This window comes from Heteronotia binoei, chromosome 17 (assembly GCF_032191835.1).
Source record: "Heteronotia binoei isolate CCM8104 ecotype False Entrance Well chromosome 17, APGP_CSIRO_Hbin_v1, whole genome shotgun sequence".
In the NCBI taxonomy this organism is placed as follows: domain Eukaryota; kingdom Metazoa; phylum Chordata; class Lepidosauria; order Squamata; family Gekkonidae; genus Heteronotia; species Heteronotia binoei.
The window spans coordinates 40,451,508-40,477,428 of NC_083239.1; the positions used below are offsets into that span (position 1 = coordinate 40,451,508).

Consider the following 25,921-nt stretch of genomic DNA (forward strand, 5'->3'; position numbering starts at 1 on the left):
TGTCGAGGTCTTCCATTGTTTGGTCACTGCTGGGCATCGCCACCTCGATGGTCCCTCCCCCAAGGAACATTGTGCCATGCCACCACACACCTGATCATCCTCAGCTATGGAGTACCTGCGGATCACTGCCTGCTTCTTCTCCTTTGTGAGCCTCTTGCTACTCATCATTGCCCTGGCTTCAGACTACTGGATTGTGGCTGTAGACCGCAGTTTCTCAGGACTGTGGGAAGCGTGTGACTCTTTCATTTGTTTCAAATATGGGATGAATGTGTCAGGTAGGCTGAGAACAGACAGGCATTCTGGGGCGAGCGGGAGGCGGCTGAAAGCAGGTCGGCTCAAAAAGAACCATCCCGGAGCCTCCACGCAGTACCGGGAAGGTGGCCCCATCCCGTCCGTGTGGCGGCCGGGCACCTCCATTTGGGGAGGTGCCTCAGAAGTGTTTCTTAGAAGGGTCAGAGAACTCCTGCGCACAAGCGCTCCCACTGGGCTGCCAGGGGGAAAAAAGCCAGCAACAGCTCTGGGTGGCTTGGCGCTTCCACACCGTCAAGTCGCTTCACTTATGCCCTTCCCTGTTCAGACGGCAGGGAGGTGATAGACAGCCGTCTCAAAGATTTGCTACCACTTTGGAAGTGGTAGCTTTTTGAGCCTGTCTCAGGTGCTTGGAGCACAGGGTGAGGATGGGTGGAGGATGGACAGCAGATGTTGCCGTCTGCACAGATTTTTAGGGGTCGACTTCAGAAGCGTCTCTGAGTCGATCCAAAGTGCCGGTCTGTTATCAACCATAAGGTACTAAATAAAGTAAGATCTTCCCTGTTCTGGGACAGGACAATTTCAGACATGCTACACCAAAGTGTTGATCAGTCCTTCTGTTGTTTGGATTAAATGTGAGTGTTTTGGGGGTACGTGTGTGTCTAGAAATTGATCTGTCACATCCGATGTTGAACTCATTTGTTATCTGACATAAAAGAGACCTTGTTGGGCCAGGCCATATCTGGTTGGGCCGAGCCACGTCAGGCTGGGCCATGTGTGTACCTATTTAAGATTAGGTAGCAGAGGTATAAATTTTATAAAGAACACAAACACAAATATATATTTAAAAAAAACTTAAAACATGCTTAAAACATTAGCACTCATTGGTCTCAAAGGTGCTTCCTTTGTATTTCTCCCATGGGATCCAGGGAACTGGGCAAAGGAAGCTCTGGCTCTTTCTTTCCTTCCCCAAGGGACCAGGAGGGGGAGGAGCCTCAGCCAATAGAAGGAAGAGAGGCTTGGCTCAGTAGCTCTGCTGGGCAATTGAGAGAGCCTGGCAAACCAAGCTATTCCTGCCCAAGGGAGGAGCCTCAGCCAATGAAGAAAATAGAGGTTTTGTTCTGCAGCTCCTGTGTGATTGAGCAAGCCTTGCAAAGCAAGCTGTTATGGAAAAGGAAGCAAGATATAGGGAGAAGGAAGCAGATGACAGTCAGTTGCTCAGGAACCTGATAGGAGCCCTCCGAGGGCCTGATTTGGCCCCCAAACTGCATGTTTGACACCTCTGGTCTAAGTGTTCGTTTGATCATCCTCATGTTGCAAGTGTTGTAGGAACTGGTATTCACTAAAGGTGCTTTAGCAGAAGCTAATAACCTAGCTAAGCACAAGGTAAATCACACTCACCTGTGCCGCCAGTAATTTGACAGCAGGCCATCTAATGCTAACTTTGACAGGTAGAAGAAGAAGAAGATATCGGATTTATATCCTGCCCTATATTCTGAGTCTCAGAGCAGTTTACAATCTCCTTTATCTTCTTCCCACACAACAGACACCCTGTGAGGTAGGTGGGGCTGAGAGAGCTCTTACAGCAGCTGGCCTTTCAAGGACAACTCTTGCAAGAGCTATGGCTAACTCAAGGTCACTCCAGCAGCTGCAAGTGGAGGAGTGGGGAATCAAACCTGGTTCTCCAGGATAAGAGTCTGCACACTTAACCAACTACAACAAACTAGCTCTAGTTATCTAGAGTGAGTCGTTTGACAGTTTTGATGAGATCTCATTGGTTGCCTAATTAAACCTGCTAATGGCAAGGGCAGGATATCAGGAGGTCAGAGGCCACAAGAATTATTCTCATTGTCCTCTTTGTACGAAGAGACGAGGCTACTACCGATGAGGCGGAAGAGTGCCCGACCGAGGAAGTGTTCGAGCAGGCAGAGACTCAGGGTGAGCAAGCTGATGTCGTCTGCATTGGAAGCTTTTTGCTTTGCTTTCATTTGATTTTGAAGTTGCACCTGTTGGGAAGATAAGCAAAGGGGATGGATGCTCTGCTAAAGGACCCCGGCCAGGCTACAGGTTGAGCTCCATTGTTAGGAGGGTTAAAGCAAATGGTTGTTATTCTGTTGTAATAATAATAAGAAGAAGACTGCAGATTTATACCCCGCCTTTCTCTCTGAATCAGAGACTCAGAGCGGCTTACAATCTCCCATATCTTCTCCCCCCACAACAGACACCCTGTGAGGTGGGTGGGGCTGAAAGGGCTCTCCCAGCAGCTGCCCTTTCAAGGACAACTCCTGCAATAGTGATGGCTAACCCAAGGTCATTCCAGCAGCTGCAAGTGGAGGAGTGGGGAATCAAGCCCAGTTCTCCCAGATAAGAGTCCACACACCCACTACACCAAACTGGCTCTCAGAGCAGCTTACGATCTCCTATATCTTCTTCCCCCACAATAGACACCCTGTGAGGTGGGTGGGGCTGAGAGAGCTCTCCCAGCAGCTGCCCTTTCAAGGACAACTTTTGTGAGCATTATGGCTGACCCAAGGCCACTCCAGCAGCAGGTTTAATTAAGCTGAAGGCTTGGGACGCAGGCAACCTTGAGATAACTATACTGCTGAGAGTGAATGACTGCCAGTAGTCTTGTTTGTTTTTTGTGTGTTCCTTACATTTTGTACACTGCCGAATTCTTTGCTTGTTTTCTTGTCTTTCTATGTTTTAACCCTAATCTTTGTAAACAAAACTTTTCCTGTTTTTATAAGATTTGATTCCATGTCCTATGGAAAAACTATTTAACCTTACCAGACCATAAGAACCCTAAGGGTGCGGTCACACGTACCATTAGTGACGACACAACTCCGTCTGGCTGACGGATTAAATGTGTTCGTTCAGTCATCCACATCTGGGAATTGAGCGTCATCCGGGCTCATGCAGGCTTGCTATGCCTGAATGGAGCATTAATTCGACAGCACAGAAAGTCCGGCCCTTTTTCAAAACAGCGGCACAAGATCGGCTTTTTCGTGTTTGGACAGCTCACGCACAATACTGCCTCCCACCTTTAAAAAAAAAAAAAAAAGCCCCAGCAGACATGCGCATTGCCAGATCATCCGGAAATCTGAGGTGACGCTTCTGCTTCTCCAATCAACACAGGATCGGAGGGGGCGGGGGAGTTATCCCACTATTCAGAAAGAGATTTTTTTCAATGTGGAGGATTTCTGGAAACTCCCCCCCCCCCCGAAGCAACATTTGATTTCCCACCTCCAAACAGTTGGGCGCATGTTCAATGGACCCCCTCCCTCCCAGAAATCACCATCTGATCACGCATGCTCCAAGAAAATAGCGTGATAGTATTGGATGTCTGAACGCTCAACAACAGAATGAGTCGCATTCTTGGTTGCTCGTCTGAACGGCCCTGCATCGAATCAATATTCAGCTGTTCAAATTTGAGCGCTACACACCTGCTTTTAATGTGATGTGTGACCGCACCCAATGTTCCTTCATTGAGATTTAAATTGTTCTCTGTTTTCCCTCCTCTACTTAAGGTTGGAGGGGGCATAGCCCCCCAACCCCCTCAACCTTGTGACAGGGGAGGGTGGACTTCTGCAGTTATTCACATGAAGACATGTGTCAAGTGCCTTGCCATTTTTTTTGTTAAGCTCTGATGAGGCTGTATTAATCAGTGCTGTTGCTTTGCTTTTTGCTGCACCATTTATCTTGTTGTAACAATTCTATGCATTCTTTCCAACTTGCCTGAAGTATCGCTAAGCGTTACCAAGGCCATGACGATAGCCAAGATGCACTTGGGAGGGGTCAAGATGTCTTAGGGGAAAGGGATAACGATTTTCCTGTTTTTGCTTCCTGCTTGCTTTTGAAAGTATAACGGTTCGGGTTTACCAACATAAGGGGGCAGCTTGCCCGCCTCCTTAGTCTTTGCAAAATCCTCCATGCCTGTAACCCGTTGTCAAGGGTCAATAAACAACCATTTATGAAGTGTATCGTTTGTCTTCTCTGAACTACGGGGGGTGGTTCTTGACAACATGAAGCTGCCATATACTGAATCAAACCCTCGGTCCATCAAAGTCAACACTGTATACTCAGATTGGCAGCGGCTCTCCAGGGTCTCAGGCAGAGGTCTTTCACATCATCTCCTGGCTGGTTCCTCTTTAGCTGGAGATGCCAGGGATTGGATCTGGGGTTTTCTGCATGCCAAGCAAATGCAGGAGGAGGAGGAGGAGGAGAAGTTGGATTTACAACCTTCCCCTTCACTGAGAGACTCAGAGAAGCTTACATTAGAGGGGTGACAAACTTATTTGTTATGAGGGCCGAATCTGACATAAATGAGACCTTGTTGGGCTGGGCCATGTGTCTGATAAAATGTAATGCCAAGTAATGGAGATATAAACTTCATAAAGGACACGGATAAACACAATTGAAGATTTTTTAAAAACTTAAAATATGCTTAAAAGGTTGGCACTCTTGCAATATTGTGTTTATTTAACATATAAGAAAATTGACACCTCTTGCTCTGAATTATTGCATCAAAACCTGTGGAAATTGTGATGTAGCAATTTTGAGTATGCTGTTCAGGTGTGCGTCTGCAAGTTGCAAACCTACTTTTGATTTATTGACATTCGTTACAGAAATTTCATAGCCAATACTTTGGGCCTAAGTTACCAAGGGGAAAACATGACATCATTGGGCATTTTGTACATGAGTTGTACATGAGTTGTACGTAAGTTAAGAGCTTTTGTACATAAGTTGCTTCAGGTACTGGTCAGCCAATGGAGAAAACAGAGATGTTGCTCTGTCGCTCCTGTGTGATTGAGCAAGTCTGGCAAAATAAGCTGTGGTGAAGAAGGAAGTGAGAGAGAGAAGGAAGCAGAAGGCAGTGAGTTGCTCAGGGGCCTAATTTGGCCCTTGGGCCACATGTTTGGCACCCCTGGCTTTCCTTTCCTCTCCCCACAACAGATGAGGGAGGTGGGGCAGAGAGAGGTCTGAGAGAATTGCTCTTGAGATAACAGCTCTGTGACATGCATGTGGAGGAGTGGGGAATCAAACCAAGTCCTCCCAGATTACAGTCAACCGCTATACCAAGCTGGCCACTACCATAGAGCCATGGACCCTTCCAATTCCTGCACTACTGCAGTCCGAGCTCTGCTCACAATCTGAGTTCGATTCCAGTGGAAGCTGGGCTCAGGTAGCTGACTCAAGGTTCACTCAGCCTTCCATCCTTCAGAGGTTGGTAGAACGAGTCTCAGCTTGTTTGGGGTAAAGTGTAGATGACTGGGGAAGGCAATGGCAAACCACCCAGTAAAAAGTCTGCCATGAAAACATCATGATGTGATGTCACCCCAGAGTTGGAAACAACTGGTACTTCCACAGGGAACCACCTTCACCTTTTATAAAACACTATACAAAGCTATACTGCTGCCACTGTCTTTACAAGTCAATGCCTGTTCATATCACACCATGTTTTTCTCATGTACATTAGTAAAACACAATACACCCACAGATCCAAGAAGGTAGATGTGATCAGGGCTTTTTTTGTCACAGGAACTCCTTTGCATATTAGGACACACACCCCTGATATAGCTAGTCCTCCAAGAACTTACAGGGCTCTTAGTACAGGGCCTACTGGAAGCTCCAGGAGCATTGGCTACACCAGGGGTGTGTGGCTTGATATGCAAAAGAGTTCCTGTGACCAAAGAAATCACTCAAACTGTCACATCAAGTTTACATTTTTTGCTGTTTCATTAATGCACGCTTAACCTCCTGCCCCTTCTGTTTTGTTGTAGCTTATTTACATGCCACCCGAGCCTTCCTGTTAACGGGGATGGTTGCCGGCGCGGTTTCCTGCTTTGGTCTTTGTGCCTCATTTTGCCACACCCACGTTGGCTCCGTTTCCATAAAGCATCTTGCCACATTGGCCAGCTTTGTAGCAGGTATGTGGCTAGAAATGTTGTGATTCCTACAGTTCTGTTCTTTGCTCTGGTTTCCTATTTTTATATATTTTCCTATTTTTTAATATCTATTGAATGAATACTTTTATACCCTGCCTTTCATCCTAATTGGAACCAAAAGTAGTTTGCATAGTTCTCCTCCCCACTCTGTAATAGTCACAACAACGTTTATGAGGTAGGTTAAACTAAGACTGTGCGACTGACCCACGATCACATTATCGGGATATTTAGAAGAAGAAGGCCATAGATTTATACCACGCCCTTCTCTCTGAATCAAAGTCTCAGAGTGCCATACAATTTTCTTTATCTTCTTCCCTCACAACAGACACCCTGTGAGATGGGTGGGGCTGAGAGAGCTCTCTCAGAAGCTGCCCTTTCATAGCTCTTGTGAGAGCTATGGCTAACCCAAGGCCATTCCAGCAGCTGCAGGTGGAGTCAGGAATCAAACCTGGTTCATCCAGATAAGAGTCCGCGCACTTAACCACTACACCAAACTGGATCTCCTGTAGTTCGTATAGCAACGGCAGCCACTCTAGGCATTTCCAGGAAAACTCTATGGTTTTCCTGGACGCTCTAGTCATTTTGGAGGGGAAACTAGTACAATAGGTACAATAGAGTTTTCCCCTCCCAAATGGCTAGAGCATCTGGGAAAACCATAGAGTTTCCCCAGAAATGCCTAGAGCGGCCACACACAATGTTGCTGGCACAATGGTGTCACTTCTGGATGACTTCATTGCGTAACATGTGAGCGAGAAAGTCCCCCACTGGAGAAAGCGTTTGTACAAATTAGAAACATTAGCAAACTGGATGTGAGCTGTTGCCTTAGGATGGGTTCTGGATTAAGAATACGCAGCCAGTTGAAGTGGAAAATGAAACACAAATTAAACCTGGGACTCATGTAGCCGCACCTGTTGGATAAAGGACTGCTACCTCTGTATTTATTCAAGCACTATGGTTCAACCTGAGTCTGCCAGAAAGAGGGATATAAAGACAGCAGGAGCTGGTACCTATTGTGTTGCAGCATTCATCATCTAAATCTATTTAATCAGAATTATTATTTCATTTTGTGGACATTGAACTCTTATAGAGTCATATAAATTTTGTTAAGAGTGATTGCTAACAATTATAATGAATAGTGCATATGAAAAGTGCGTAGAGTATTTGTTTAAAGTGTGTTAATCACACAGTGCAGGGGTGGCCAACGGTAGCTCTCCGGATGTTTTTTGCCTACAACTCCCATCAGCCCCAGCCATCTGTTGGCCACCCCTGAACACAGTGTTCTTTTTATTTTTACTAATCTTTACACTGTGGTTTCCTGTTTGTTCAATCCCCAGGTGGGGGCAGGGGATCCCCTGGTTTGGAGGCCCTCCCCCTGCTTCAGAGTCATCAGAAAGCTGGGGGGGGGGGAGGGAAATGTCTGCTGGGCACTCCATTATTCCCTATGAGACCGATTCCCACAGGGCAGGGGTGGCCAACGGTAGCTCTCCAGATGGTTTTTGTCTACAACTCCCATCAGCCCCAGCCAGCATGGCTGATGGCTGGGGCTGATGGGAGTTGTAGGTAAAAACATCTAGAGAGCTACCGTTGACCACCCCTGCCATAGGGTATAATGGAGAATTGATTGAAGGGTATCTGGGGCTCTGAGGGGGCTGTTATTTGAGACAGAGGCACCAAATTTTCAGCATATTATCCAATGCCTCTCCCCAAAATACCCTCCAAGTTTCAAAGCGATTGGAATAGGGGGTTCAGTTCTATGAACCCCAAAATAAGGTGCCCCTATCCATTATTTCCAGTGGAGGGAAGGCATTTGAAAGGTGTCCAATGAAATGTGATGGCCAGAACTCCCTTTGGAGTTCAGTTGTGCTTGTCACAATCTTTCTTCTGGCCCCACCCCCAATGTCTCCTGGCTCCACCCACAAAGTCCTCAGATGTTTCTTGGATTATACTTGGCAACCTTAGGCCCCTTTGGGAGCTTGGCAACTCTGGACCTCAGGGGTCTTCTGCTCAGGGTCCCCCACTCAAGCTGTGGATTGGGGTTTGGCCGGCCAGCCTTAAGATTTTTGCGTGGTTTGTCCTCCCCACAGTTGCTGAGGCCCATCCATTCTAGGGATGCCAGACCCACTTCACACTGATCAGCTGTCCAGCAGGTGGGAACTCCTCCAGAAAGAGGGGGAGATCCATCCAACATGCACCTATGTGTCTATGTCCCTGCCCACTTGACCTGGAAGTTTACATCTTTTTTCAGGATGATGGGGGCAACACTCAGGTGTTTCAGCAAAACTCTATAGTAGAGGCCCCATCTACCATAGAGTTTTGGCCTAAATATCAGAACATCACCTCAATGTTCCAGAAATGATGATGTCACTTCTCAGTCACATCGGCAGTGATGTATCACATCAGCTGGACCTACCTGCTGCTCTTGGTAAGTTCCCTCGCCCCCCGCCATCCTTACCAGTTACCAGAAAAGAGCCAGCAACCGTAATCCATTTTGCTAGGAATCTCTGACATCCCAAACAGGACTACCAGCTTCTCTGTATGGTGCGGCAGGCACAAGAGCTCTGTAGCAATTGAGGGTTCCTAAGAGATAAGGAGCCCCGTGGCGCAGAGCGGTAAAGCTGCAGTACTGAAGTACAAAGCTCTGCTCACAACCTGAGTTCGATCCCGGCAGAAGCTGGGTTCAGGTAGCCAGCTCCATGTTGACTCAGCCTTCCATCCTTCCGAGGTCAGTGAAATGAGTACCCAGCTTGCTTTTGGGGGCAAAGTATAGATGACTGGGGAAGGCAATGGCCAACCACCCTGTAAAAAGTCTGCCATGAAAATGTTGTAATGCGACATCGCCCCAGAGTTCGAAACGACTGGTGCTTGCACAGGGGACTACCCTTACCTTTAAGAGATAATTATTTTCTTTGTGTGTGTGTTTGTGTCTTCCCAGGTGTTTGCTCCATGATTGCCATGTCCACATTCACAAGAGCGTACGAGGCTATATATAAACATGTGATGGCATGGTTTGGATGGTCCTTTGCTGTTGGCTGGGCCTCGTTCCCTCTGTTTCTGATAACTGGTGAGTATGGAACTGAACAATTAGAATGGATCGTCCTGTGATTTTTCTTGAACGATTCAGAGTCGTTATGGAAGCGATAACTTAAATGCCCTGCAAGTTGTGGCTTAAGACACCCATGTGGCTCAGTAAGTCTCCATAGACAACACCCTAAAAAAAGAAGAGGAAATCTAAGCATATTGCGTTGTCAGAAAGAGAACCATTATAAGGAGAAGGTAGGCAAAGATTTATCTGGGACTGAAGAGCTTCTCAGAGATGCTTATAAGTTATTGTTGAAATGGTCTACAGAAGATGAAGTAGTTAAAGCACAAATGATAAAATGGTCAGTAAATACAAAATAAGATGGAGTCATGGGAACACTTATGGAAGGACTCTATGAAAATATCTACATGCTATAACATCAAGGAAAATTGCTTTAAAATGTTATATAGGTGGTATATGACACCTAAGAAACTGGCGAAAATGAGCAATCAGGTGTTGGACAGATGTTGGAAATGTAAAAAACATGAAGGATCTTTCTACCATATGTGGTGGACTTGTGAAAAGGCGAAACAATTTTGGCAAATGATTCAGCAAGAGATTTCGAAAATTTTGGGATATAATGTCAAGGCGGCACCAGATTTCTTTTTGTTGGGATTACAAATGGAGACATTTCCAAAACAAGATAGAATGATAATATGGTACATGCTTTCAGCTGCGTGGACATTATATGCGCAAATGTGGAAGCAAGACAAAATACCAGAAAGGTGGGAGTGGACAATGAAAGTTATGCACTGGAGTAAAATGGACAAGCTTACAAGAATCTTAAAAGAACAAGACTTAGAGAAGTTTAAAAATGAATGGAGGAAATTCCAAAAGTACATTGAAAAATAATGGAATGTTAAAAGACATTTGATGATCTTTGACAATGGTTAATCTTAAAAACTTTATATGAAATATGAAAAAAATGAGACTATTGGATTACTGTATATATTTTTTGCTTTTTTGTGAAGGACTAAAAAGAACTATTACCAAGATGGATTACAATTATGGATTACAAATATGGGTTTTTTAAAAATCTTTTTAAGGGTTTTTTTTTATGAAAGAACCTTCTTACAACTTAAAGGGATAAATTTGCACTGCCAGGGGTCACAGAAAAGAGGGAGGGGTGGAGAAAATGTAATGTATTGGTATTTGCATTAATTTTTTAATAATTAATGGTTAGATAAAATTGCAGTATATTACACCATAATAAAATTGTTTTACGCATTAAAAAAAGAGCTTCTTAGAGATGCTTTACCAAAAGTGAAACAACGTTAGCAGGAGGATTTGTTTTGTAGCAGGGACTCTACAGTGCACTGGCCTAATATGCAAAGGAGTTCCTGCTACACACAGACAAAAATCATACTTGGCTAGCAGAAATCCAAGTATGAAACATGGGCAGAATTGTGCCAGCAAACTGAAACCCATTTGCCCAGGGTGTTCCTGTGCTTATAGGGAGGCCTTGTGTGTGCCATTTTGTAATAAAGGACTCACAAAAGCCTGTGTTTGAGCTAGAAAGACTGTATGGATGCTTAATTAATGTTTCAATAATTGGTGATGTTAAGCTGTAACTTTTCAGTTGTGCTACTGGGCTTCCTTACACCTGCCCTCTTTATCTGAATTTTGGCTCTTTCATTACAAAAGGTGGCAGAGCCCTGATATAGAAGAAGATACTGGATTTATATCCCGTCCTATACAAAGAAGATATTGAATTTATATCCTGTTCTATACGAAGAAGAAGAAGTTGGATTTATATCCCACCCTATACTCTGAATCTCAGAGTGGCTTACAATCTCCTTTATCTTCCTCTCCCACAACAGACACTGTGAGGTGGGTGGGGCTGAGAGCTCTCTCCCAGAAGCTCCCCTTTCAAGGACAACCTCTGCCAGAGCAATGACTGACCCAAGGCCATTCCAGCAGCTGCAAATGGAGCAGTGGGGAATCAAACCTGGTTCTCCCATATAAAAGTCCATGCACTTAACCACTACACCAAACTGCCTCTCTATAGGTCTTGGACTATCATCACGGAAGGACTCTGAGGATCGGGTGAGCAGGGAGAGCCGTCAGTGGTCCAGATGCTTCTGATAATGCTCTCTTCTACTTCATCCTGATGATGTTTCCTTTCGCTCCTGACAGGTGGTCTTGCTTTGAGAGAGCATAAGGTGCTAAATTCATAGTGCTGAACTCTGAGGAGTCGATGAGAAGAGAAATCCGCCAGTGGACCAGATGCTTCTGATGATGTCTCGCCAGCTTGCTTCCTCTTCTACCCTGATCATTTTTCTTTTCTCCCCTGACAGGTGCGCTTGCTTGCATGACACCCTCTAGTCCTACAGAAACAAGATCTTTGGGATGGCGTCTGTTCCTCAACTGTTTGAGCAGTGTTCAGCTCGAGGAAACTCATTCTGGAAGAAACAAGAAAGGCAGCACCCCCACTGTTTAAGGGGGTGGGGAAATGAATGTCTCCCCTTCAAGTTCTTTGCTTTTGTGTGAAGAAATTCTTTTTGATAGCCAATACTGTTCTTTCCATGTCCAAATTTCCTTTATCCAAAATGTATTCTTAAAGAAAAAATGAACACCCAATTATTCTACAACAGTGTTGTGCAACAGGTCCATCAATGGGAACTAGCTATTGAGACTAAAGGGATTCTCCATTTTTAGAGGCAGGAAATCTCAGAATACCAGGGCTAGGAGGTAACCCCAGAAGGAGGCCTTGCCCCCTAAGGCCATCCAGGGCAGAGGTGTTGAACTTTTTTTGTTATGAGGGTTGGATCTGACATAAATGAGACCTTGTCGGGCCGGGCTATGTAACTGTATATAAAATGTAATGCCGGGGAGCGTTAACGTTTATAAAGCACATAGAAAAACACAATTAAAAGGTTTTTTAAAAACATAAAAATGCCCTAAGCTTGCTTCGGCGGGGAGGACAGGATACAAATAAAAAAAAAATAAACACGCTTAAAACATTAGCACTTGTTGGTCTTCAAGTATCTCTCCTGTGCGATCCAAGGAACTGGGCAAAGGAAGCTCTGGCTCTTTCCTTCCTTTCCCAGGGGACCAGGAGGGGGGAGGAGCCTCAGTCAATATAAGGAAGAGAAGCTTGGCTCAGTTCTGCTGGGCAATTGAGAGAGGCTGGCAAAGCAAGCTATTTCTCCCCCTCCTCCCCAAGGGAAGAGCCTCAGCTGATGGAGACAATGGAGGTTTTGCTCTGTAGCTCCTGTGCGAATAAGCAAGTTTGGCAGAGCAAGCTGTGATGCAGAAGGAAGCAAGAGAGATGGAAAAGGAAGCAGATAACAGCCAGTTGCTCAGGGGCCTGATAGGAGCCCTCTGGGGGGGGGGGGGGGGTCTGATTCGGTTCCCGGGCTGCATGTTTGACACCCCTGTATTAGAGTGAGTATAATACTTGTTGGAGGTTACTCTGTTTTATTTTGTTGCTGTTTACCTCCGACACCCTGTTTTCTTTTCCTTAGTAGGGTTCTTTTGGAACCACATTCTGCAAGTTGGAAAAAAAAAATCTAGCAAAAATTAAGGCAAACGATGAGGATGAAGCATTCCAACTAAAGATTCCAAATACCCATCCAAACAAAGAAACCAAAGCACCAATCTACAAACAATGCAAGAAGCCTAAATGCTAAGAAAGAATTCTGATTGGAAGCTACTCCCCTACACACTTTCACCTAGATTTTGGAATGGGCTATATCAGGGGTGGCTCAACGGTAGCACTCCAGATGTTTTTTGCCTACAACTCCCATCAGCCTCAGCCAGCATGCCCAATAGCTGGGGCTGATGGGAGTTGTAGGCAAAAAACATATGGAGAGCTACCATTGGCCACCTCTGGGCTATATTATTGAGTAGCACCATGGTAAAGTTGGGCAATTTTGTAAAAGGTTCTTTATGGAACCTCTTTCAGCTGCGGTAATTCAATTTACCTAACAGCCAGAAGCTCCCATTTGCATACGCCACACCCCCCTGACATCACCGGAAGGTGTACTAAATTATATCAGCTCAGCATCTACCTGAAAATGCTTCTTGGATTAGAATTGTCATCGTAAAACCTTACTCCCACCATGCTTTTTAAAATTCCTTTCTCCTATGTAACCACTGTGGCAGGATGAAGATTTCCATCTGTCTGCTTTATATATTTTGGATATTTTCCCATTGTTTGTGGGGGAAAATATTAGAAAGTCTGTCAAATCTTAGAGTTCAGCAAAGTTCTCACAGGGGGTTTGAACAATGGAGCCCAGAAGCAAGTATTTGGGGGGAGGGTAAAAAAGAAAGAACCCAACGGGTGGAATTCTAGCAGGAGTTCCTTTCCATATTAGGCCACACCCCATGATGCAGCCAATCCTCCAAGAACTTACAAGGCTTTTTTTGTAAGCTCTTGGAGGATTGGCTACATCAGGGGGTGTGGCCTAATATGCAAAAGAGCTCCTGCTAGAATTCCACCCTTGGAGCTCAATAAAATTTAGAGGTTCCAGAGCTCCACTTCTGTGAGATCCTGCCCTAATATGCAAAGGAGCTCCTGCTAGAATTCCACCCTTGGAACTCAATAAAATTTAGAGGTTCCAGAGCTCCACTTCTGTGAGCTCCTGCCCAAAATGAGGCCTGAGTCCGCTTGCGGAGAGGGCGGGATATAAATGTAAAGTAATAAATAAATAAATAAATAAATCCCTGTTGAGCACCACTGCATCAGCTGAAGGCCCTGGTCCTCTCCCTCCCTCTGGCGGGTAGAGCTTGAAGTCTAGAACAATATGGCCGTTTGCTCCTGGGCTGCTAGTTTTTACTTATTTTGAGCTGGGAGTGCATTTAAAACCTCCCTCTTTCCACCTGGTTTTGAAATGTCCTTGCTAATGGCTTGCGTTAAATCTCTCAGCCCTTTTATAGTTCATTATTGCTTTATCCATAATGCCTCTGCACAGGGCTTTTTTTGTAGGAAAAGCCCAGCGGGAACTCATTTGCATATTGGGCCACACTGCTGACATCACCATTGTTTCACACAGGGCTTTTAAAAGAAAAAGCCCAGAAGGAGCTTATTTGCATATTAGGCCACACCCACTGACACCAAGCTAGCCGGAACTGCATTCCTGTTGAAAAATACGCCACCTCTGCATATCTTAGGGATCCTATTCTGTACAATTTGCTTCAGTTAAACTGTTTACTTCAGTTGAAAGTCCCAACCTTCAACCCTAGGCACTGATGCTCCACTCCCAAATATGCAGGAATTTTGTAATCCTGGAATTCACAACCAGTGAACCAGTGGTAACCAGTGAACATAAGAGAAGCCATGTTGCATCAGGCCAATAGACCATCTAGTCCAACATTCTGTGACACACAGCGGAGAGGAAGAAGAAGGAAGGAAGGAAGGAAGGAAAGGAAGGAAGGAAGGAAGGAGGAGGAAGGATAGGAAGGAAGGAAGGAAGGAAGGAAGGAAGGAAGGAAGGGAGGAGAGAGAGAGAGAGAGAGAGAGAGAGAGAATTGAGTTATGTGTGAGTTAACTCACATTTTTTTTTAGTGTCTGGCTTGCACATTTTTGTCTTAGCTCAGGAAAAATGCCCCCAGAGCAAACTAAGCTATGCAGTAGCTCACAACTTTAATGCCAGTAGCTCACAAAGTAGAATTTTTGCTCACAAGGCTCCATACCTTAGAAGGACCAGGGGTGGGGTTATTCTGTGAGACCTCCTTTTCGTAACGCTGTTGTTTTTCTTGAAAGCCTGTTTTCAATTTGAAATGCTTCCTCACAGCAATGAATATTTGTGTTGAGGATAATGAAAGAGATGACGTTTCTACCAGGCTACCTCAGAAGATAGATGCAGTGGCTGAGAAATGCTACCGGTGGGAAGCCATACTACAATTCCTCAGTGTGGCACCACGGGAGATTGAGTGTAACTCTCTAAAAAACAGACTTGTTTCCCCTTTAAATTTGAGCGATTCAGTCTCTTTAATAAGTAGAAGTGAAAACAGAAGTGCGAGTTCTGGAGAGGCCCAACCAAACAACAAGTGGCCACTGATTCTCGGGTTCCTCAAAGCAGCCCTTGGCTATACACGGTAAGCAAATATCTCTCAATATCAAACTTCTGCACAGGTTTTGTGGTATGGCAGCAGCTGCTGCATTTGGCACTGAGACCTAAAATAATGATTTTACAAAAACAACAGAGACACGTCAGAGGCAGTTGGGCCTTTTTGTGTGCTTGGAAAGTTTGGCAGGCAAGAAAATAGGGTTGCCAATCCCCAGGTGGTAGGGTTGCCAAGTCCAATTCAAGAAATATCTGGGGACTTTGGGGGCGGAGCCAGGAGACTTTGGGGGTGGAGCCAGGAACAAGGGTGTGACAAGCATAATTGAACTCCAAAGGGAGTTCTGGCCATCACATTTAAAGGGACGGCACACCTTTTCAAATGCCTTTCTTCCATAGGAAATAATGAAGGATAGGGGCACCATATTTTTGGGGCTCATAGAATTGGACCCCCTGGTCCAATCGTTTTGAAACTTGTGGGGGTATTTTGGGGAGAGGCACTAGATGCTATACTAAAAATTTGGTGCCTCTGCCTCAAAAATAGCACCCCCCAGAGCCCCCAATACCCACGGATCAATTCCCCATTATTTCCTATGGGAACCCTTCTCCATAGGGAATAATAAAGTGCCCAGTAGACATTTCCCTCCCCCACACACCACGCTTTCTAAAGGGGGGGAGGGCCTCCAAACCAGGGAATCCCCTGCCCCCCTCCCCTCTCTCACACGCACAAATACTTACTGGGTCTTGTTCCTGCAGAACTTTACTCGCCCTGAAAACGAAAGCAAAAGAAAGGGAGGGGCCGTTCTCTGAGGAAACTGTTACTGCTCCTTTCCCATGAAGCCCTTCCTGTTCCCTACTTCCTGCTCAGCCTTAAAGGCACACATTTTAAAAAACTGTTTGCAGGTTTCTAAACCTGCAGGAGCTCTAAATCTACAGGATGACTGTGGGGGCGGGGCTTCTCCCGGTCGGCCAGCTGGCTGGGGGTGGGGAGAAGCCTGTCAAAACAGGGGATCCCCCGCTGGGACCTGGGGATTGGGAAGCCTACCAGGTGGGGGCAGGGGATCCCCTCGTTTGGAGACCCTCCCCCCTGCTTCAGGGTCGTCAGAAAGCGGTGGGGAGAGGGGAGGGAAATGTCTGCTGGGAACTCTGTTATTCCCTATGGAGATTTATTCCCACAGAAAATCATGGAGAATTGATCCCCGGGTATCTGGGGCTCTGGGGGGGCTGTTTTTTGGGATAGAGGTACCAAATTTTCAGTATAACGTCTAGTACCTCTCCCCAAAATAGCCCACAAGTTTCAAAAAGATTGGACCAGGGGGTCCAATTCTATGAGCCCCAAAAGAAGGTGCCCCTATCCTTCATTATTTCCTATGGAAGGAAGGAATTGAAAAGGTGTGCCGTCCCTTTAAATGTGAGGGCCAGAACTCCCTTTGGAGTTCAATTGTGCTTGTCACAGCCTTGATCTTGGCCCCACCCCTAATTTCTCCCAGCTCCACCCCCAAAGTCCCCTGGCTCCACCCCCAAAGTCCCCAGATATTTCTTGAATTGGACTTGGCAACCCTACAAGAGAGCCAGTTTGGTGTAGTGGTTAAGTGTGCGGACTCTTATCTGGGAGAACCGGTTTGATTCCCCACTCCTCCACTTGCACCTGCTAGCATGGCCTTGGGTCAGCCATAGCTCTGGCAGAGGTTGTCCTTGAAAGGGCAGCTGCTGTGAGAGTCCTCTCCAGCCCCACCCACCTCACAGGGTGTTTGTTGTGGGGGAGGAAGGTAAAGGAGATTGTGAGCCGCTCTGAGACTCTTCGGAGTGGAGGGCGGGATATAAATCCAATATCTTCATCTACCTCACAGGGTGTCTGTTGTGGGGGAGGAAGGTAAAGGAGATTGTGAGCCGCTCTGAGACTCTTCGGAGTGGAGGGCGGGATATAAATCCAATATCTTCTTCTTCATCATCATCTTCTTCTTCTTCTACAAGAAGGGCAACAATGAAGCAGGGGTCCTGGCTTCTTTCTGCACTTTGCTTTTAATCCATGTTCACCACGATGTCCTCTAAGCAATTCTGCACTAAAATTGAATTCAACTTTTCTTTTATTCTGGGTCCCCCCCCGCCCCCCCTTCTGCAATGAAAATGAATTCAACCTTCTTTTTATTCTGGGTCTCCCTCCTCTTCAATCTTAGGGTTGCCAATCACTAGATGGGGACAGGGGATCCCCAGTTTGGAGGCCCTCAGGTAATTAGTACCTGATATATGGTCTCTCCTCTCCTCACTCACTAACTGTTCACCTCTAGGTGCCTTTCTCTAGGTGTCCCTGCTAGTGAAACCGATACAAGTTAAGTTTCTTTGAAATATCTGTCTTCCCTTTGAATTCCTGCATTTTTTTTTTTTTTAAAAAAAATCAGTTTATTTTCTTCTGCATTTGGCTTAAATGGTGAGGAATTGCAAGGGAGGATGGTGTCATCATTGGTGTCATTATCAAAGGTGCCAGAGCATTCTCTCCTTATTAGGGTTAACAACTCTATAGTTGAGAAATACCTGGAGATTTGGGGAGTGGGACCTGGGGAAGGAGGGGTTTGGGGAGGGGCAGGAACCTCAGTGGGGTATCATTCCATAAAGCCCACCCTCCAAGGCAGCCATTTTCTCCAGGGGATCTGTTCCTTGTCACCTGGAGATCAGTTCTAATACTGGGAGATCACCAGGCAACACCTGGATGTTGGCAGTCCCACTCATTTTTCCATCAGCCGTAAAAATGACATCACTCCTCTTTGTGGTGGGAGAGGGAGTGGTTGAGTGATGACAACGGTCCAATAGTTGGAAAGTGTGCTGGAGGAGGGTGGGACAAAGAAAACCGATAGAAACATTCAGAGCTTTCTTTGAGCAGGAATGCACAAAAACTAGGGTTGCCAATCCCCAGGTGGGGGCAGGGGATCCCCTGGTTTGGAGACCCTCCCCCTGCTTCAGGATCGTCAGAAAGCGGGGGGAGGGGAGCGAAATGTCTGCTGGGAACGCTATTATTCCCCATGGAGATTTATTCCCATAGAATGGAGAATTGATCTGCATGTATATGGGGCTCTGGGGGCCCCCTGTTTTTTGGGGTAGAGGCACCAAATTTTCAGTATAGGATCTAGTGCCTCTCCCCAAAATACCCCCCACGTTTCAAAACGATTGGACCAGGGGGTCCAATTCTATGAGCCCCAAAAGAAGGTGCCCCTATCCTTCATTATTTCCTATGGAAGGAAGGAATTGAAAAGGTGTGCAGTCCCTTTAAATGTGATGGCCAGAACTCCCTTTGGAGTGCAAGTATGCTTGTCACAGCCTTGATCTTGGCTCCACCCCTAATTTCTCCTGGCTCCACCCCCAAAGTCTCCTGGCTCCACCCCCAATGTCCTCAGATATTTCTTGAATTGGACTTGACAACCCTAGGGCCAAATCAGACCCCCGAGCAACAGGAACACAGTTCTGGCTGGCTTGGCATCAGGGGGTGTGGCCTGATATGCTGATGAGTTCCTGCTGGGCTTTTTCTACCAAAAACCTCACCAACCCTGGAAACACTACACACTAGGACACAGCCGACTCAAAATCGGCTTCCAGAAAAAAAGATTGGGTTAAAGGTGGTCTTAGAAGAGCTGGAAAAACCCGGGTGGGAAAAAAAAAAGTGGAGTGAAAACTAAAGGCAGAGAAATGCTTGTGGAAATCAGGGGATAAACTGAAGCAGTATGGAGCCAGAACTGACAAAAAATAATAATGGAAAGGTCCCCTGTGCAAGCACCAGTCGTTTCTGACTCTGGGGTGACCTTGCTTTCACAACGTTTTCATGGCAGACTTTTTACGGGGTGGTTTGCCATTGCCTTCCCCAGTCATCTACACTTCCCCCCCCAGCAAGCTGGGGACTCATTTTACCGACCTCGGAAGGATGGAAGGCTGAGTCAACCTCGAGCCGGCTACCTGAAATCCCAGCTCCCTCCAGGGATCGAACTCAGGTCGTGAGCAGAGCTTAGGACTGCAGTACTGCAGCTTTAACACTCTGCGCCATGGGGAAAACTGAGTGGTAAATTAGGTTTACCGGCCTCAAGGTGGGGCCTAGTGATGTCCCAGAATTACAACTGATCTCTGGAGTCCACAGATCAGTTCCCGTGGAGGAAATTGCAGGTTCAGAAGGTGGACTGTATGGTATACAACAACATCTGCCCTCTCAAAGCTATGTTATACCCTAAAGACTAGGAGAAATGCAAGTCCTGGACTCCTTTCTCTCCCCACACTCTACTTTCTCCAGATCTCCAGGAATTACCCCATCCTGTGTTGGCAACCCTCTTCTGCATTGGAGGGGGCAAGGAAGGCACATGGAAATTCCCTGCAAGTGCAGAAATGCCATACCTACCCAGAATCCAAACCAACTGGGGATTCGGCATATGGGAGGCTAAACAAAAATAAGACCCATCGATTAAACAGCCATCAAATAGAATTTAAAACCGTTCTTTAACTCAATTTCATGAACCTTTTACAATAATATTGTTATGCGTTTCTCAGATAGATGCGATCAAAGAGTTAGTAAATGCATCGAGCTGCTTTCTTAGAATCATAGAGTTGGAAGGGAGCTCTAGGGACATCTAGTCCAACCCCCTGCACAATGCAGGAAACTCACAAACACCTCCCCCAAAATTCACAGGATCGTCATCACTGTCAGATGGCCATCTAGCCTCTGTTTAAAAACCTCCAAGGAAGGAGAGCCCACCACCTCCTGAGGAAGCCTGCTCCACTGAGGAACCGCTCTAACGGTCAGGAAGTTCTTCCTAATGTTGAGTCGGAAACTCTTTTGATTTAATTTCAACCCATTGGTTCTGGTCCTACCTTCTGGGGCCACAGAAAACAATTCCACACCATCCTCTATATGACAGCCCTTCAAGTACTTGAAGATGGTGAACATGTCACCTCTCAGATGCCTCCTCTCCAGGCTAAACATCTCCAGCTCCTTCAACCTTTCCTCATAGGACTTGGTCTCCAGACCCCTCACCATCTTCATCGCCCTCCTCTGGACCCATTCCAGCTTGTCTATATCCTTCTTAAAATGTGGTGCCCAAAACTGAACACAATACTTCAGGTGAGGTCTTACAAGAGCAGAGTAAAGCGATACCATCACATCACGTGACCTGGACACTAAACTTGTTGATACAGCCCCAAAATTGCATTTGCCTTTTTAGCCACCGCATTACACTGTTGACTCATGTTCAGCGTATGATCCACTAAGACCCCTAGATCCTTTTCACACATACTACTGCTAAGACAAGTCTCCCGCATCCTATAACCATGCATTGGATTTTTCCTACCTAAATGCAGAACTTCACATTTATCCCTGTTAAAATTCATTTTATTGATTTTAGTCCAGTTTTCCAGCCGGTCAAGGTCATCCTGTATCCTGTTCTTGTCTTCTTCTGCATTAGCAACCCCTCCCAATTTAGTATCACCTGCAAACTTAATAAGCATTCCCTCTATTCTATCCCCTCCTTCTATTACAGACGTCCCTCTAGCTATATCATACGAACAGAACCTTGCAGCCAGCAAAGCCTCAGATATTATTGCTCGATCGTCATCCGTTATGAAAGGCCTGAGGATCGCTGCCTGCTTCTCCTTCGTCAGCCTCTCGCTGCTCATGATTGCCCTGACTTCAGACTACTGGATAGTGGCTTCAGACGGACGTGCATACGGAGGATTATGGCAGGAGTGTGAGGATGCCCTATGTGTATCATATGGGGTGGATGTGCCAGGTAAGGTCACGGGGAGAATTCTAGCAGGAGCTCCTTTGCATATTAGGCCACACACCCCTGATGTAGCCAATCCTCCAAGAGCTTACAAGGCTCTTTTTTTGGAAGCTCTTGGAGGATTGGCTACATCAGAGGTGTGTGGCCTAATATGCAAAGGACGTCTTGCTAGAATTCCACCCCTGGGTAAGGTAATATATAAAGTCAGATTTTCTGTTCTGGAACAGGACACCTACAGGCGTGGTACACCAAAGTGCCGACCAGTCCTTCTGTTGTTGGGATTAACTGTGTGGGTGTGTTGCCAGAGGGGGCGGTATGATAGCAGACCTGCAATGATACACATGAAGCTGCCTTATATTGAATCAGAACTTTGGTCCATCGAAGTCAGTATTGTCTGTTCAGACTGGCACCGGCTCTTCTGGGTCTCAGGTTGAGGTCATTCACATCACCTCCTGCCTGGTTTTTTTTAGCTGGAGATGCCAGGGATTGAACCTAGGACCTTCTGCATGCCAAACAGATGCTCTACCACTAAGCCGCAGTCCCTCCCAATTCCTGTTCTTCCTTGACTATAAAACACTGCTGTGATACTGCTGCCACTGTCTTTACATCTAGATTATTGTTCATATTGCACATATACTAGCCTGTACATTACTAAACACACACACACACAAATGTGGGTGTAATCATACACACGTTCACACCATGTTTGCTTTTTTGCTGTGTTTCATTAATGCTCATCTAACCTCTCGCCCCCCGCTCCTTCTTTCTTATTGCAGGTTATATCCAAGTCACCCGAGACTTCCTGTTACTTGGGATGGTGGCCGGCACTGTTTCCTTCTTTGGTTTTTGTGCTTCCTTTTTCCAAACCCACATTGGCTCCTTTTCCACAAAGCGTCTTGCTGTGTGGGCCTGCTTTGCGGCAGGTATGTGGTTTAATTGGCTAGAGGTGTTGGGATTCCCACAGTTCCGTTCTTTGCACTGGTAGGTGACACCTTTAGTTTTAAAATTTTATTTGGTTTTTTTTATCTGTTGAATAATTGCTTCATCTATACCCCAGCTTTCCCCCCAATTGGGACCCAAAGCAGTCCTCCATGTTATCTTTACAACACCCTTATGAGATAGGTTAAGCCAGGCTGTACAATTGACCCAAGATCATGTTATTGGGATATTTGGTCAAGGAAAAACGAAGAAGGGAAAGAATCTTAACCCAAAAACTGGAGTACGAAACCTGAAAGGTTAATATGCAATTAAAAGGACAAACATTAAAAACAAACTGTAAAATAAATCATAAACCAACATACATGTATTTATTGTAGAAAGCTAAAACCATTTAAGGGCCCATCATAAGCCTCTATCCTATGCACAATAAAAAAAAACAACACAGTGGGAACCCAGTCAACTTGACCTGACGTGTTTCGACCTAGACTGGTCTTCTTCAGAGCTCAGTAAAGTCAGTACACATATTGGCTCATAATATAGAATACAATAAAACAATAAAATAATGCTGGACCACAAGGAAATTTAATGAAGTGACAAAGGCTTAAAGATATTCTTGAGGCATCTTATTCTACAGCCTTATGTCCTAATCAAGGGCATACATCCAACATCTTATTGTATGCCTCACCGCATGGTCCAGAATTGGTCAAGGTAGGTGTAAGGTCAGAGCCTATGTGTCAAATTTTGGGATATTTGGTTCATATAGCAGGGTTTTTCTGAGCCATAGAAGCATAATGGTAAATGAGAGTCCAAATCTGAGTCTTCCAGATCTAAATTCGACACTTTAACCACTATGCCAGATCGTCTCTTCCTCCTCCTCTTTCCAATGATGAACCAAAGTAGCTGATCACATAATTATCTTGTCTGGATTTGGGTTTGACTTGCCAGCCGTGAGATATTTTACATGGTTTGTCTTCTCCACAGTGGCTGAAGTCCATCCATTCTAGGGTTGCCAGACCTCCATTTGAGTTGGGGGGGTCCCTTTCTGCCAGGTTCCACCTCCCAGCAAGGGGGAAGTCCATCCATTCTAGGGTTGCCAGACCTCCATTTGAGTTGGGGGGGTCCCTTTCTGCCAGGTTCCACCTCCCAGCAAGGGGGAACTCATCCTGAAAAAGAGGGAGAGCCATCCAATGCGCAGCAATGTGTCTACATCACTGTCCACATGACCTGGAAATCACATCATCGCTTCTGGGATGTCGAGGTAACACTCTGGGCAAAACTCTATGGTAAAGGCCAAATTTACCACAGAGTTTTTGCCTAAATTCCAGAACGTCACCTTGATTTCCCAAAAATGATGACAGAATTTCTGAGTCATGTGGGCAGTGATTTAGACCAGGGGTGGCCAACGGTAGCTCTCCAGATGTTTTCTGCCTGAAACTCCCATCAGCCCCAGCCATTGGCCATGCTGGCTAGGGCTGATGGGAGTTGTAGGCAAAAAACATCTGTAGAGCTACCGTTGGCCACCCCTGATTTAGACACATTGCTGTATGTCAGCTGGACCTTCCTGCAGCTCTCAATAAGTCCCCTCCCATTAAGTCTGCCAAGCCCCCAGACTGGGCAAGGGTTCTCCGACCCAGGAGGTTCCCCTGGGGTTGGCCCACAGTGCCGGTGGGGGAAACCTTCCCTGATGTCGCTGGCATGATGGCATCACCCGTGAGTGACATCATCGTGCCAGCGATGTCGCGCACTGACCTCTCTAGGTACCATAGAGTTTTTACCTCCCCAAACGCTAGAACATCCGGGGAAACCATAGAGTTTTCCCGGAAACACCTGGTGTGGCCAGCACGCAATGTCTCTGGCGCGATGATGTCACTCGGGGGACTGGGCAACCCTACCTCCTATCCTCTGCGGATTGCCAAGAAGGAGATGGCAACCGTAATCCATTTTGTTAAAAATCTCTGCAATCCCAAACAAGGCTAAAAAAAATCCTCCATGTGGTGAAGCAGGTACAAGAGCTCTGCAGGAATTGGGGGTTCCTAAGGAATAACTCGTTTTGGGTGTGTCCCCAGGTGTTTGCTCTATGATTGCCATGTTTGCATACACAGGAGTGTACAATGATCAAATCGTAGTCTATGGGACATGGTTTGGATGGTCCTTTGGGATTGGCTGGGCCTCATTCATTCTGTTTCTTATAACTGGTGAGTATATACCTTATTGTTTAGAACTGATCGTCATGAATTTAGCTTAATGGTTAGAACCGATCACCATGTAATTTACCTTTTTCAGAATTATTTTTTTAATTTTTTTTGCTGAGTATTTGTATGTGCACACATGCCATGGATGTGCATAGAGCATTTGCTAGTGGACTCTAAGGGGTTTTTGCATTCGGTTATAGAAGGGGCACAGTACTGGCCTGCTTAAAATTTTACACTTAAGTGGTTTTGAGCTAATTTGCTGTCGAAAGAATGGCTTGCTCGAAATTAAGAACAAACGAATGAATAAATAATTATTATAGAGTATAAGAGCAATTGGCCATCTATAAAAACAGCTTACTTCTAATAAAAACATTGCAGACAGCTATTGGCCAGCAAACTCCAGAAGGCTTGTGCATCTGGTTGAATAAGTGTGGACTGGCTTATGCTCCTAATATAAATATATGCACTTAAGTGTCATTGAGTGGATAAGAAAACTTAGAATAGAAGATGTTGCAGAAGAGCATTAACATTGGATTGCTACAAGAGACTGGTAACCCTGAAAGAAATATAGGAAGGATTACTCCTGAGGAACTTCACTGACAAAATGAGCCTATATCCGGGTGCTCATAGGACCTTACTTGTAATATTGGAATGTGAGAATGGACCTCGGTGACAATATTGTTATGTGAAATTGTTATTTCTAGTGAAGCACAAAACGTTATTTAAAAGGTTTTTAAATGGTTTTATTAAACATTGTTAGCCAGTACATCACAGTATTTGTTTCTTTCATGGAAAGACTCTGAGGCAGCGCTTTTTTGTAGCAGGAACTCCTTTGCATATTAGGCCACACCCCCTGATGTAGCCAATCCTCCAGGAGCTTACAGGGCTCTTAGTACAGGGCCTACTGTAAGCTCCGGTAGGATTGGCTGCATCAGGGTGTGTGACCCAGGGTTTTTTTTGAGCAGGAATGCACAGGAACCCAGTTCCATCTGGCTTGGCACCAGGGGATGTGGCTTAATATGCAGATGAGTTCCTGCTGTTTTTTTTCTACAGAAAAGCCCTTCATGTAACAATGGTGGTGACAGGGGATGTGGCCTAATATGCAAATGAGTCTGTGCTGGGCTTTTTCTATAAAAAAAGCCCTGCTATGGTCTAATATAAAAAGGAGTTCCTGCTACAACAAAAGCCCTGTTCTGAGGATTGGTTGAGCAGTGAGATCCGTCAGTGGCGATGCTCCCTTCTCCTTCACCTACCCTGATGGTGCTTCTTTTCACTCCTGACTGGTGGGGTTGCTTTGAGAGAGTGTCTGCTGCTAAATTGGTGGTGCTGAGCAATCCGGATTGGATGAGAAAAGATATCTAATAGTGGACGTGATTCTCCCGGTGATGTGACATCAGCCTAATCCATCTTTTACCCTGATAATGCTCTTTTCCCCCCTGACAGGTGGCCTTGCTTACAAGACAGTCGGTAGTACTGCATAGAGATGAACTGGAACTTTGGGATGGTGTCTGGTTCTCACTGGCTAGTGCAGAGTTCAGATCCAGGGAACTCCTTCTGGAAGAAATGAGAAAGGCAGCTCCCTTACTTTTTTAAGGAAAGAAAAAAAAGAACGTCTCCCCTGCAAGCTGCCTGCTTTTGTGTGGAGAAATTATTTTTGATAGCCAATATTGTTCTTTCAATGCCCAGATTTTCGAATTTTCTCTGTCCGATATGTTTACTTTTAAAAAAAATAAATGAATGCCTAATTATTTTGCAA

At 45.6% G+C, this 25,921-nt stretch overlaps 1 protein-coding gene across 4 annotated transcripts; it reads left to right on the forward strand.

Annotated features, from left to right (window-relative positions):
• The first annotated feature begins 15,119 nt into the window (after positions 1–15,119).
• LOC132586082 (protein NKG7-like) lies at positions 15,120–25,921 on the forward strand. 4 transcript variants are annotated; one of them, XM_060258025.1, is made up of 5 exons: positions 15,120–15,315; positions 20,792–21,040; positions 21,811–21,957; positions 24,040–24,168; positions 25,609–25,921. In XM_060258025.1, the coding sequence occupies exons 2-5, from the start codon at positions 20,872–20,874 to the stop codon at positions 25,644–25,646; spliced, it is 483 nt and encodes a 160-aa protein (XP_060114008.1). In that variant the 5' UTR covers positions 15,120–15,315; positions 20,792–20,871; the 3' UTR covers positions 25,647–25,921. The 4 variants fall into 4 exon arrangements, with proteins under 4 accessions (XP_060114008.1, XP_060114009.1, XP_060114011.1 ...); XM_060258026.1 differs by having other exon boundaries at positions 15,193–15,315; positions 24,076–24,168; XM_060258028.1 differs by having other exon boundaries at positions 15,202–15,315; positions 20,792–20,998; positions 24,076–24,168.